The sequence below is a fragment of the Chrysemys picta genome, chromosome 3 (assembly GCF_011386835.1).
Source record: "Chrysemys picta bellii isolate R12L10 chromosome 3, ASM1138683v2, whole genome shotgun sequence".
Classification (NCBI taxonomy): Eukaryota; Metazoa; Chordata; order Testudines; family Emydidae; genus Chrysemys; species Chrysemys picta.
In genome coordinates, this window is record NC_088793.1 from 45,042,310 (window position 1) to 45,056,757 (window position 14,448).

Below are 14,448 nucleotides of genomic sequence, written 5' to 3' on the forward strand. Positions count from 1 at the left end.
CCCTTTTTTTTTCAGGACTGAATCTTCAGCCTTAGATCAGTCACAAACTCTTCTATGGTTTTCCCTTCTTTTTGTACACTCTGCTTAAAAACCTCTCTCTCACACTTTTCATTTTTACCTGGAGTGCAGTACTTTGTCAAATTTATATAATACAGTTTCACGGATATCTTGCTCTGCCTGAATTACCTGAAAACTGTTAAACAGTTTACCTGAACCTGCTACTGTCAGAAATAAGGCTACCTTCTGACAGAGTGAAGCACTCTTAGAATAAAGGAATAAAACAACTGAAGAAGATTTAGTGTCCATTTGCAACTGGTTGTGCACTGAAGACACTGGACATCTTATGTTTTCTCCAGTTCAATAATATGTATTACTAGCACCTTCCCCACTCAGGAGATTTTAAAAGGTTTTGCAAAGTAATACATTAAAAACTGATAGTGCAGCAATATTGTATGTAAACATAGCAGCTCTTATTTTTCCAAAATTCCCTAATCTTTGAGCCCATAATCAGTCCTGGGACTAACTGTTTGTAACTATTCTGAGATCCAAGCCTGGATTAACCAATGTGTTCTCAGTGTACTTTCACAAGGCACCCATCTCTGGGTGGCCTCCGACCACTAGAAAAAAAAAATCCTCAATAATGCGGCAGCCCCAGCACCAGATGACAATGGCTCTCACTTATATTTGGCCCTGCTACCCCTCTGTCATGATTGGTACTGCAGTGAGTGGTATGTAGGTCAGGACTGCTCGCAAGTGTGTGTGGCTGCCAGGATAAGTGGTGCCTGGGGAAGGGTTATTGGGGTATATGTGGAGTAGCAGGGGCATTTGGGAGTCTCTGTGTGGGTGTGGAGTGAAAGAGGCATTTTGGGATCTGTGTATAGGGTTGGGTATATATAGGCAGGGGAGCTTTCAAGGTGGTGGTGGGGAGGGATTTCCATAGTGCACAGGGCCCCTAAATTCTTTCTTCTTGGCCTGTTGAGAGCTATGTGGCGTAACAGATAAAAGAATATGGATCTCCAGAGGCAATATATTCAGAGAATTTAACCTAGCTTAACATCCTTAGCAATATTTTAAGTTTAATCAACAACTGTAAGCTTAAAAAAAAAAAAGACTTGGACAGATTCCAGAGACTGGCAGACACAATAGACTGGAACTGACAAAGGTGGGAGGGAGACTGAGATAGAGGGAAAACCCAGGCTGGGGAAACACGGTAAGGAAGAGTGTGTCTGTATTCTAGCTGCATAGGAAGCTTGAAAACTGAGAAAAGGACATGAAGACCAAGTAGAAAGCTTTGTTGTTTGGCTAGGGGCTAATTCTGCCATCCTTATTCACACTGTAGCAGAATCAGGCCCTTAAGGATCACATCTGCTGTAGCAGGATTCAATATATATATGGGGAGGGAGAAAAATAGCAAGAAGGAAAGGAAGATGGAATTTGATGTCTGTTTGTGCAACAATCCTATATTTAGTCAACATAACTCATTGCATCTCTAATCCTTTTCATGTAAATGATTTATAAACTATTTCAAGATAAAGATTTTGTAAACAAACATCCATTTTTACCCTGCCCACCCTCTCTTCACATTTATAGAGCTTCTCTCTCTCTCTCTCTCTCTCTCTCACACACACACACACACACACACACACACACACATTTTGCAAGTATTTCTACCTTTATAACATATTTTAAGTTTCACTTTGTACATTTATAAAGTTCTATGTGCAATCAGATTACAAAGCCATATTAGTTAATGCTGTTACATATCTTGGTAAATGTAAAAAAAAAAGGTACAAGGGATAAGTGGTGTTAATGCTGAATCTCAGACATAAGAATCTACATGCTTAGATTAATATTTATGCAGCAGCTGAAATATTCTAGGCACTTTACATATGGAAGGTAGTGGAAGGGAGCCAAAGGGTAATTTTCCTTTTAGCCTAAAAGGAACAAATCTGTCTCCTTCTGGTGGTTAAGGAAAAAGAAAATAAAAGAGAGTTCTGCAATGTTAAGAGGTACAGTCAGGAAACTTTTTTCGCTGCATAACAACAAGAACTTTATTGAATTTAAAAACTTATAAGCAATGCTGCATATACCTTGTATGCCAGTAGATGGTGCCGTTTACATCAATTAGGTACCTACCTAACACTGGTCTGGATCATCTGCAGGAATAAATTGGTATAGCTCCATAGGCTCCAGTAAAACTACCCTGGTTTTCACCAGCTGAAAATTTGGCACATTACTTTTATACAGAATGTTCAGAGAAAGTGCGGTAAGGTTAAGGTGGGTTTCCATAAAGTAGTACAAGAAATGTGTACACATTTGAATATGATCTACTTGAAGGTTGTTTGTTAAGAAACTCTATAAAAAGTTTATCTAAGTAATATAAAACAGGATTGTGACACAACCTTTTTAAAAAATAAATTATGAACACAGAGGCTGGAAGCACCATTCAAATGCCTCTAAGCAGCATCACCCAAAGCTTTGGATATTTTTACTTAATACCAAGATCTTCATATTCCCTGGCGATTACATAAGATCAAATGTCAAAAGTAACAGTAGTTTGTTGTTCTTCCATGTTACCCTGAGAAATTTGCATATAGTTTTATGGCCTTTTAACTGGAAATCATTGCAACTTCCTTAAGAAACTGAAATAATACTCTAGGTTTTTCTAAGCAGTAACAATAAGAAAAGGATTTAAATCCAAAAAGTGCCTTTCACTCTCCTTTATTTGTGTGGCAAGTAAATCAGAGAAGGATTCAAAAACACTGCACAATCAAATAATGTTCTTCTTGTAATGCAAAAAAGCCACATACACAATTTCAAGTTTTGAATGAATAGATCCAGTTTAAAGATTTCAAGTTCAAGATACATAATTGCAGGGTTATACCTATTATGATAATCACCTTTGTTGTAGTCTAATATGAATACTTTAATACTCAATCAGGGAGAACCTTGTGTCAATTTAAACATTTCAATTTTGCAAAAATTAGGACGGATGCAAAGGTTTATATTAGCATACATGGTTTTGACCCAAGCTATGGCCTTGTGAATTACTACCTATGCCTGATCTGAAAATAAAAAGAATAATCTAGAGAACATCCCTCCAGATCAGGGGCTCCCAAACTTGATTCGCGGCTTGTTCAGGGTAAGCCCCTGGCGGGCCGCGAGACACTTTGTTTACCTGAGCGTCCACAAGTACGGCCATTTGCAGCTCCCAGTGGCCGCGGTTCGCTGTTCCCGGCCAATGGGAGCTGTGGGAAGCAGAACCCCTGCTCCAGATCAAATTAATTTTTTAAAATTTCAACCACCCAATATGCAAAAGCAAATAAAGTAAATTATTCAAATTTGATACAAAATCTTTAATTATTATTTTAATGTATTAATTCTAAAAATGTTTTCCTTTCATTAGGTACAAGAATAAGTTAACTGTCTATGGCTCAGATTCTGCAAACACTTCTGCCCATGCTAAACTTTAAGCCTGTGGATAGTCCTCTTGACTTAAATGGAACTACCCATTTGCTTAAAGTTAAGCATGGGCATAAGTGTTTATAAATGGCCCTGACTTGCAATTACTTCTTACTCTCTTGTTATAAATGGCATTCACCCGGAAGCAACATCTAAATGATATTTTTAGACAATGATATTACATGAATGGACATCAAATGAAAAGTGTGACAATCTCACCTGGACCTTTTGGATGCTAAAAGCCATACTGTAGGTTCTATAAGCTATTTTGAAATACATTCTTTTTTGAAAAAGAAAAATGGCAAATTGTTGTTTTCAACCCACTGAAATGGCCAATCCATCTGCAAACTGCTATATAAATTCCTCCATTATTTTCCAAGTTAAGAAAACTTTAGAGATACTTGAGCTTTTAAAAATACATTACATTGTTTGAATTCAGAATGTTTTTAGAATGGGTCAGTTCAAAGTTTGAAAATGTTAAGGTTCCTAGTCACTGAGCATTTAAGGTTCTTTTCAAACTAGTACCGCATGTACCACTACAAAAGAACCTAAGCAATGAAATATTGTATTACTTGGTGAAGAAGCATTAGATTGGACAAAATTATTCTGTTCTCTAAATCAGTCCTCCATGAAATTGCTTTAACTTTAGGAGAAAAGAGAAAGAAATTAGGCATTTGCTTCTTAGGACAAAGCTCAAAATAATAACAAGATGTACGGAAAATAGTGGAATACATACATTTTGAGAGACTCGAGGAAGAAATGAAGTTTGTTTATTAGTTCTAATTTATTGATGATTCTCCAAAGAAAATGTATCCTCTTTCCAGTAACACACTCAACACCTATCTTTATAAATAATGCTTAAGGACTACTTCTGATCATTTTTAGCTTTCCTGTACAATTCTTTATCCAGAAAAAAATATGATAAAATGCTGTTTACACAGTTTGCATATAAATTTATGCTGGATTGAAATATGTTAAACAACATTTTCTCTTGTATAAAGAAGTATTTCTTTACAAGAAACACAAATAGAAAATAAAAACAAAAAAAACCCTGAGAATTTAAAATGCAGATATATGTGAACTAAGAAAATACAAAATTAGAAAAAAAAAACATTAAGTAGATCAGTTATGGCAACAACCAATAAATTGCTGTAATTTATACTTTTCCATCACACTACTCAGAAGCATTTTAAAATAACAGTTTTATATTATAGTAAACTGAACTACTCAGTAAGTTACACTTCTGTGTGGTCCAAGGTCTAATCAATTTAATGAGAGATTAAAATGTCTCCTACACATGCTACATACATTGCATTACCTATACAACCCAAGAATTATAACATTTTCAAGAACAATCTGCTATTTTAGTCAAATTAACTTTTCTATTATTTACAACATTTTCAGGGAAATGTATTATAAAAAATAATGCAGTGTACAAACCTGCTTGAACCCTGTGGGTATGTGCTTGGTGTGCTGCCACTAGCTGCAGCCTGGGTTATCTCAGCTACATTACTATTTTTGGCACAGGAGTCTGACAAGAACTAACACAAGTATGTCTACACAAGTTAGGAATCACACCACTCACTCCAAGTGCAGACATAGCCTTAGTGTTTGCAAGGTATCATGCACAGCTGTTGTACTATATAAATAACAGTGACAAACTACAGAACCATTAGTCTGATTTTTTTTCCCCTTCCCCTCTTCCATTTTACCTTTAGTAATGACATATCCTCTGTCTCCCTGAACACTGCCCTAGGAAAATTTTTGCCCAGTACCACTAATAAACATTTATTTAATTGAAAGAATAATCATCATTACTTGGCCACACAAAATGCAATAAAAATAGCATTTCAGTAATAGAACCAGATTTGAACAAATCTGGAGCAACTGGGGGAAAAATTACATTTTTGACTGATCCAGGTATAGTCCATTAGATTTAAATACTGAACCACATCACATTTAACATACTGCTCATTTTAGCAGATTACATCATACACTACATTTAGCATATTTCTAGTGTAGCTATGGTAGCAGTCCTTGCTTAAACATGACTGGGTATGTAACTTCATTCCAAATTAGCTGCGAATGATGGAGAATCCTATTAAGTTCTTGATTCAATTTCTCACAAAGCAACTTTTTTCATATAGTGGTGACAAGAGAGAATATTCTTCAAGTTAATTCTGTTTTGTGTTTGTACGGGTGGTTTAGAGAGAGAGTGCAAGTGTGAGTCACATTTTTGGCATCCATTCTGCAGGAAGGGAGTGTAATTTCTTTCTTTCTTTTTTAAACAAGAAGTCAGTGTTATGAATTAGCATTCACCCTGCAGGTGGAAACTGAAGGCTCTACGATGGCATACTAGAACTCTGTTGTTTACTCATCAGATATTTTAGTGTAATAAATAGGTCTGAGTCAAGCAAATCAGGAAAACCAGTTCAGTTGAGAGATTCCTCTTAACAATATAAAATTAGTGCTGGCTAGATTTCTACTACTCTCTGTTCAGCCTCTTGCTCACAAGGAGATCTCATGGGTTCATCTATGAAAAACAGCATTTTATGGTGGGAGGGAACTTTTATGGCCAAATTTTCAAAAGATGCCAGACCATCTGCACATCGGAAAATGTGATATTTGTGTGTGCATTCACTACAACAGCCCTACAGTTTGGGAGAATGAAAGTGCAATAGCTCAGTATATATCATATAAGCCAGTTGCACATAAAATTAACTAGTTTTCATGTGCATCCGCAGAATTGCACGTAAACCTTCATCTTCTGGTTTTGAACTCCTGGTCCTTAAAGGCTGTGTTTGGAATAGTAAAGAACTAAAGAAAGTTTGCTGTTTAGAAGTGCAAGCATGGGAGAGAGACATGCTACAGATTGTATTTGCATAGTATAGTTTCTGCAGTCTGCAATACTTTTAGTCAAAAAACTTTTACTTATGTTTTCTCTTGGCTATACTCAAGAACAAGAAACATACACACATATTAACCATCACAGACTCTTTCCTGATAGACAAAGTTTGACCCTGGGCATCTAGACTTCAGAGAAATGCTAATGCAACAGCCGTGCAATGTTCTGCAATGAATTAATTGCCATAAATTCCAAATTGCTATATAAACAAAATAAGAACTGCCTTTCACTTGCTAGAAAAAAAAAAGATACTCTTTTGGCAGTATTAATAATGGTGCTCATTAGTTATTATAACACAGAGTAGAGCAGTTCTGAGGAGCCAGGCGGACTCTGAGTAGAACGGAGGAAAGGGAGCAGTCAAAACTGCATTTAGTTACTAAACGCTGTTAGTTGGACCCCACTAAATGCAGTTCCTTCATATTATGTTTGTTATGTAAAGAGCAAAAGACACAACAGATGTGAAATAATACATAGTTGTCCCACTGACATAGGCAATTAACCAAATGTGTTTGCCTACTGAACAAAATAAGGAACTGATTCTAATCTCTCACCACAGTTCACCTCAACAAAAGCATGTTTGATTTATTACGGTGCTAGTGAATCACAATTACTCCAATATCACTTAAAATCAATGGGTGAGACTCTGGTCCCTTTTAAGTCAATAGCAAAACTCCCATTGACTTAAATGGGTCCAGGATTTCTTCCACTGTATTTTTGTTGTTTGGGTATCAAAGTGTGAAAAACTAGTTTCGGTGTAATAGTTGGAAATATTATGATTGTCAAAGTTCAAACAAACAATCCTGTGTATGAAACCCAAAGAGTATGTATTCTACCAATGCAATTCCTTTTTTGGAGTGAGGAAGGTGGGATTGAAGGATGTGTAGACAGAGAATGCCCAAATCATAATGCTTTCATTTCTGGATGATCTAGAGGCCTGAAGAGAGATTTACCAGAAAATGCTCAACAACTTATACAAACGAAACACAATCATCAATTGTCCTAAAGAAATACTCATCATCAAACAAGAACATAGAAAATGGGATGATTGTCCCATCTCTGGACTTACCAGATTGATGGTGCTTCAGTTCCACTGATCTCTAAGAAATCATATCCTTCCTCTAACTGGAAATCTGTAAAGACCAGAGCAATAGTATCTCCTGGTTCAGCCAGAATTGTCCATGTGCAGTCAGCATTATTTTCATACTCCGAAGGGAAATGAGGGCTTGAAATAGTTCCGCTTGTCCCACGTAGAGTTCCTCCACAAGCACCTTCAGCTGATGAATACAACAACAATTTCTAATGAAGTGAGGTTATCTTAGCAAACAAAACAGCAATATTTTTAATTATCATGGAAAATTGATCACTAGTATACACTACTGGAAAAATGCACCACATTTAAGAAAATGTAAAAAAAAAAAAAGTATATATGTTTGTAAAGTAACAGTTGTGAGCCAGATTCTCTGGTCCAGTCTGTCCCCTTTGAGTCTTTTCTGGTTAGAGATAGCCCTGGCATAGTTGAATCCAGTATGAGCACAGAGTCAGTATACCACCCAGCACTGGGTATTTGTCAGAGGCGGGGAGAAGGAGTGACCAAATGCTCTGCTGGTGGAGAATACCTTAGCACCAAAGTCAGGGTTGAGGCAAAGAATCACCGGGGCATAGCTGACTGTCTGACAGCTCTGCCTCTAATTTATTCAGCAGAAATTGAGCACAACAGAGACCCTGGCCTGTGGATTTTCTATATTAGTCATTTGGAAAGAGTTTTAAGAACTCTCTTCACAATTTTCAAAGCTGTCAGATATTTCCAGAACGTTTGTGGAATGTTGTAGTTCTTTGTAGTACCAAGTGCCACTGTTTTATTACTACCTTTTTATATGGCCACAAAATTCTGGTCTCTCATTCATGGCCATGGAGCCAAACTACAGGAATTCTACTGCAAGAAGGGCTTGTGTTCATGATCAGGGTTAGGTTTTGCCCCTTGACTCCCATTTCCCGGTTGCTATACAATACACCCTGCCGTTGGATCACCTGAGTTTATAATAGGGATGGACAAACTGTTCAGGATAAAGTAATAACAAAATTCTTTGCTCGGAACTTGAACTATATCAGACCAAACATTGCTGGCCATTCAAAAACGTTACAACATTTTCTTCCTCTCCCATACCCCATCCCAAATTGCCATGTGTCTTTTTGCTTCCATATGTCATCCGTGACTGGAGACAGAACTGCAACAGTAAAGATTGTTCTTGCAGACTTGTGACATGTCCAAAACCAGGAACTGCTAGAAAACTTGTGAGAAAGCCTATGGCAATAACCAATTTCTATTCTATATAGGTTGTTCCATCACGCTCATCACTGTAGATTGGATCACTACAATCGAAATCACATCTAGAGAGATTTCCTGAATAAACTGGTTTACATGCTGCAAGTTTTTATAAATAACCAACCTGTAACAGGGTGCTGGGCTAAGAGGCACTGAACCAGCCCCTGTTAGCTCAGAACCTGCTAGCGTAGCTCCCATAAAGGGGAACTGATTGGAGCTGGCAGGGTGTGGCTCATTAAAGGAGCCTAAAAGCAATCACCTTTGAGCCTGCTGAGAGGAAGGCCTATAAAGCTGACAGGAAGGAAGTGGAAAGGGAGGGAGACACAGGAGGAGTAAGAAACTGCTGCTCCTACCTAGCAACAGGCACTAGCTGTCCCCTGGCTGGCTACCTAACTGCAATTGACTTGTAGATAGAGTTGTATATAGATGGTGGTGGGAATGAACACAGGGAAATAAACGGACACTGGGTTGCAAAATAAGAGGTCTCCCTCTAATTTGTACAGCGAGCAAGGAAGAGCTCGTCTCCTCAACCATTTAACTGAACCTTTTGTACTTTGCACGTCCTAGTTAATAGCATATATTTTTCTTACAATATATTATCTTGCCTCATGAGACAGAGCACAGAAATGTATAGCTAACTCTAGAATGTTATTCTACATGAAAGTAAGGAGTTTGTAATTCTTTCCCCATATAATTTCACTGAAAGCTTTAAATGTACTCTGACAAATATTAGCATTCAGTATAAAAACATATATAATTACAAAAAACATGTCAGCCATGTAGCTCATTGGTATGAAAAATTAAAAACCCAGTAAGTTGTCTTCAGTGATTCGTATTATGGCTACATAGCTACAGCAATAATAAATGTAAATGTTTCTGCGTAAGCGGAAGATCACGAGGACAGACCTGTTTAATTTTTACTCATTTTATTATCTTTCTTTACATAGCCTCTTAGGTGTATATGAAGTTTTAAAAACAAATAGGTTGAGAAGGTCCCTGCCCCAAGGGACCTACAATATAATTAGGATACACATTGCAGAAATAATTAAAGGGCTACATACAAGATTGGGAGAAGAGTTGTAGGAGATCAGAGGTGAAAGGCTAGGCAGTGGAAGTGAACTTTCATGAAAGATTTGAAGAAAGAGAATGAACTCACTTGACACATGAGCAAAGGGATGCTGTTATGAGATAGACAGACAGAAGTGGGAGAAAGGGAGAAGCTAGGAGCTAGGACTAGCCAGAGGGGGACTGAAATAAAAGAAATAGCCTGAGAGATACGTAGAAGCAAAGCCGGGTAGATCCTTGAATATAAAAACAAGGAATATGAATTTAATGATGAAAAGGCGAAGAAATCATTTAAAGGATTCAAGCAGGTGGTAGAGTTTACCACCTCTTTTGCTATTTACCAAGTAGCCTTTGAATTTAAAATGAATAGCTTTATAAAACAGTGTGTAGCAAAGGCTATCATATGGACTGGAAATTCCTGTACAGATTAGAATTCTCCCTCCCCAATAAATTTAATATACATATACAAGCTCCAAAGAGTAGTTTGCATTCTTCCTTCTAAATCTTTTGTAAGCCTGGTCTACACTAGGAGTTTATCTCGAATTTAGCAGCATTAAACCGAATTAACCCTGCACCCGTCCACAAAACGAAGCCCTTTACTTCGATATAAAGGGCTCTTAATATCGATATCTGTACTCCTCCCCGACAAGGGGAGCAGCGCTGAAATCGGTATTGCCATTTCGAATTAGGGTTAGTGTGGCCGCAATTCAAAGGTATTGGCCTCCGGGAGCTGTCCCACAGTGCACCATTGTGACCACTCTGGACAGCAATCTGAACTCAGATGCACTGGCCAGGTAGACAGGAAAAGCCCCGCGAACTTTTGAATTTCATTTCCTGTTTGCCCAGCGTAGAGAGCACAGGCGACCATGCAGTCCAAGAATTGAAAAAGAGTACCAGCATAGACCGTACAGGAGGTACTGGATCTGATCACTATATGGGGAGAGGATTCAGTGCTAGCAGAACTACATTCCAAAAGACAAAATGCCAACACTTTTGATAAAATCTCCAAGGGCATGATGGAGAGAGGCCACAATAGGGACTCACTACAGTGCCGCGTGAAAGTTAAGGAGCTCAGACAAGCCTACCAGAAAACCAAAGAAGCAAACGGAAGGTCCGGGTCAGAGCCGCACACATGCCGCTTCTACGCTGAGCTGCATGCAATTCTAGGGGGGGCCGCCACCATTACCCCACCTCTGACCATGGATTCCGAGGCGGGGGTAATCTCAGCCATGCCTGAGGATTCTGCGAACGGGGAAGATGAGGAGGAGGAGGACGACGAGTTCGCGGAGAGCACACAGCACTCTGTTCTCCCCAACAGCCAGGATCTTTTTCTCAGCCTGACTGAAGTACCCTCCCAACCCTCCCAAGGCAGTATCCAAGACCATAACCCCATGGAAGGGACCTCAGGTGAATTTACCTTTTAAAATATAAAACATGGTTTAAAAGCAAGCGTTTTTTAATGATTAATTTGCCCTGAGGACTTGGGATGCATTCGCGTAGTACAGCTACTGGAAAAGTCTGTTAACGTGTCTGGGGATGGAGCGGAAATCCTCCAGGGACATCTCCATGAAGCTTTCCTGGAGGTACTCCGAAAACCTTTCCACAAGGTTTCTGGGCAGTGCAGCCTTATTCCGTCCTCCATGGTAGGACACTTGACCACGCCATGTTAGTAGCAAGTAATCTGGTATCATTGCATGACAAAGCCTGGCAGCGTATAGTCCCAGTGTTTGCTGGCATTCCAGCAACATCCGTTCTTTATCTCGCTGTGTAATCCTCAGGAGAGTGATATCGCTCATGGTAACCTGGTTGAAATACGGGAATTTAATTAAGGGGACAGAGGTGGCCGTTCCTACTAGGCTGTTTGCCTGTGGCTGAAAAGAAATCCTTCCCTGCAGTTAGCCAAGCGGGGGATGGGGGAGAGACTCATTGGCGCTGAGCTTTTTGCGTTTGGCTGGCAGGGATCTTCCCTGATACCAGCCACACAGTGGGGGGAGGGGTAAAGTGATGGGGGGGGGAGGTTAGTTTGGTTTCTGCAGGGATCTTCCCTGATACCAGCCATGCGGTGGGGGGAGGGATAAAGCGATCATCCCAGAGAATTGGATCGGGGGAGGGGGGTAGTTTGGTTTTTGCTGCTGCACGTTAACAGGAAAACAGCAGCACTCAATGGGCTTTGCTTGGTATGTGCAAAAGCAGGGCGCTGCTTTTCTGAAGGCTACAGAAGCCAAAAGACAATAGCTTACCATGGCTGCATGCAAGCCGAATTCTGTTGCCCGGACCTGCGTCTGTGCTCTCTAACACCAAAGCCGCAGGCACTCAATAATAAGATGCAAAATGTGACCTTGTACCAAAATCACATGTGTTATGTAATGTGAATAGTGTTGTTCACCGTGAAAGAGTATAAGCATTGTTCTGTAAAATGTATCTTTTTAAATATTTCTCTCCCTTTTTTCCCTCCCTGCCGCAGCTGCAAATTTTTCAAGCCTCCCTCCTCCATTCCGAAGGCTATCTCAGATAAGGAGGTGAAAAAAAAGGACGGGAGACGAGATGTTCTCTGAAATCATAGAATCGACCCACAATGAAAGAGCTCATCTGAATGAGTGGAAGGACGCGGTTTCAAAGTACAGGAAAGAGGCCAGTGAACGTGAGGACAGGAGGGACCAACGTGAGGACAGGAGGGACCAATGTGAGGAGAGGAGAGACGCTCGAGATGAGAGGTGGCGGCAGGAAGATCAGAGGAGGCAGGATGCAACGCTGGGGCTGCTGCATGAGCAAACGGACATGCTCCGGCATCTGGTGGAGCTTCAGGAACGACAGCAGGATCACAGACTGCCACTGCAGACCCTGTATAACCACCCTCCCCCCTCACCATGTTCCATAGCCTCCTCTCCCAGACATGTAAGAATCCTCCCACTCCACCCCAGTGGACAGCCCAACCAAAAGGCTGTCATTACTTTGAACTTTTTTAGTGGCCTTTTCCTTCCCTCCTATCCTCCTCCCAAACCCCACCCGGGCTACCTTGTCAGTTCTCTCCCTCTTTTTATAATCAATTAATCAAGAATAAATGATTTTTAAAACGATAGTGACTTTATTTCCTTAGAAAGCAAGCTGTGATTGAAGGGGGAGGGTGGGTTGCTTACAGAGAATGAGTCAATCAAGGGGGCAGGTTTTCATCAAGGAGAAACAAACAGAACTTTCACACCGTAGCCTGGCCAGTCATGAAACTGGTTTTCAAAGCTTCTCTGATGTGCAGCGCTTCCTGGTGTGCTCTTCTAATCACCCTAGTGTCTGGCTGCGCGTAATCAGTGGCCAGGCGATTTGCCTCAGCCTCCCACCCCGCCATAAAGGTCTCCCCTTTACTCTCACAGAGACTGTGGCGCACACAGCAAACAGCAAGCAGCAATAACAATGGGAATATTGGTTTGGCTGAGGTCTGAGCGAGTCAGTAACATGTGCCAGCATCCCTTTAAACGTCCAAATGCACATTCTACTACCATTCTGCACTTGCTCAGCCTGTGGTTGAAAAGCTCCTGACTACTGTCCAGGCTGCCTGTGTATGGCTTCATGAGCCATGGCATTAAGGGGTAGGCTGGGTTCCCAAGGATAACTATAGGCATTTCAACATCCCCAGCAGTTATTTTCTGGTCTGGGAAGTAAATCCTTTGCTGCAGCCATTTAAACATACTGTTCCTGAAGACGTGAGCATCATGAACCCTTCCTGGCCATCCCAGTTGATGTTGGTGAAACGTCCCTTGTGATCCACCAGTGCTTGCAGCACCATTGAAAAGTACCCCTTGCGCTTTATATACTGGCTGCCCTGGTGTTCCGGTGCCAAGATAGGGATATGGGTTCCATCTATGGCCCCACACATTTAGGAAATCCCATTGCAGCAAAGCCATCCACAATGACCTGCACATTTCCCAGCATCACTACCTTTGGTAGCAGCAGCTTAGCGATTGCTTTGGCTACTTGCATCACAGCAGCCCCCACAGTAGATTTTCCCATTCAAATTGATTCCCGACTGACCGGTAGCTGTCTGGCGTTGCAAGCTTCCACAGGGCTATCGCCATGCGCTTCTTAACTGTGAGGGCTGCTCTCATCTTGGTATTCTGGCGCATCTGGGCAGGGGAAAGCAAGTCACAAAGTTCCATGAAAGTGTCCTTATGCATGCGAAAGTTTCGCAGCCACTGGGAATCATCCCAGATCTGCAACACTATGCGGTCCCACCAGTCTGTGCTTGTTTCCCAGGCCCAGAATCGGCGTTCCACGGCTAGAACCTGCCCCATTAATAACATGATCTCCAAAGCGCCGGGGCCCGCGGTTTGAGAGAATTCTGTGCCCATGTCCATGTCCATGTCCTCATCACTCTCGTCGCCGCGCTGCAGTCGCCTCCTCTTCCTCGCCTGGTTTTTCTGGTCCTGGTTCAGTATAAATTTCACGAGAATGCACGAGGTGTTTACAATGTTCATGACTTCTGTCTTGAGCTGAGCAGGCTCCATGCTTGACGTGGTATGGCATCCGCAGTGCAGTGTTCATCTAGGAAAAAAGGCGCAAAACGGATGTCTGGCGTTGCTTTCCCAGAGGAAGGGGGAGGATGTACCCAGAACCACCAGCGACAATATTTTTTGTCCCATCAGGCATTGGGATCTCAACCCAGAATTGTGGGAGAGGCTGTGGGAACTATGGGATAGCTATG

At 40.9% G+C, this 14,448-nt stretch overlaps 1 protein-coding gene across 4 annotated transcripts in view; it reads right to left on the bottom strand.

Moving 5' to 3' along the window:
- Positions 1 to 14,448, bottom strand: part of CSMD1 (CUB and Sushi multiple domains 1) — a 1,932,406-nt gene that overhangs the window by 1,024,429 nt on the left and 893,529 nt on the right. For all 4 annotated transcript variants that reach the window (XM_008163737.4, XM_005289701.5, XM_065587776.1 and 1 more), the window contains one exon: positions 7,434 to 7,641. In XM_008163737.4, the coding sequence (XP_008161959.2) occupies positions 7,434 to 7,641 (208 nt within the window). The remainder of the gene's footprint in view (positions 1 to 7,433; positions 7,642 to 14,448) is intronic.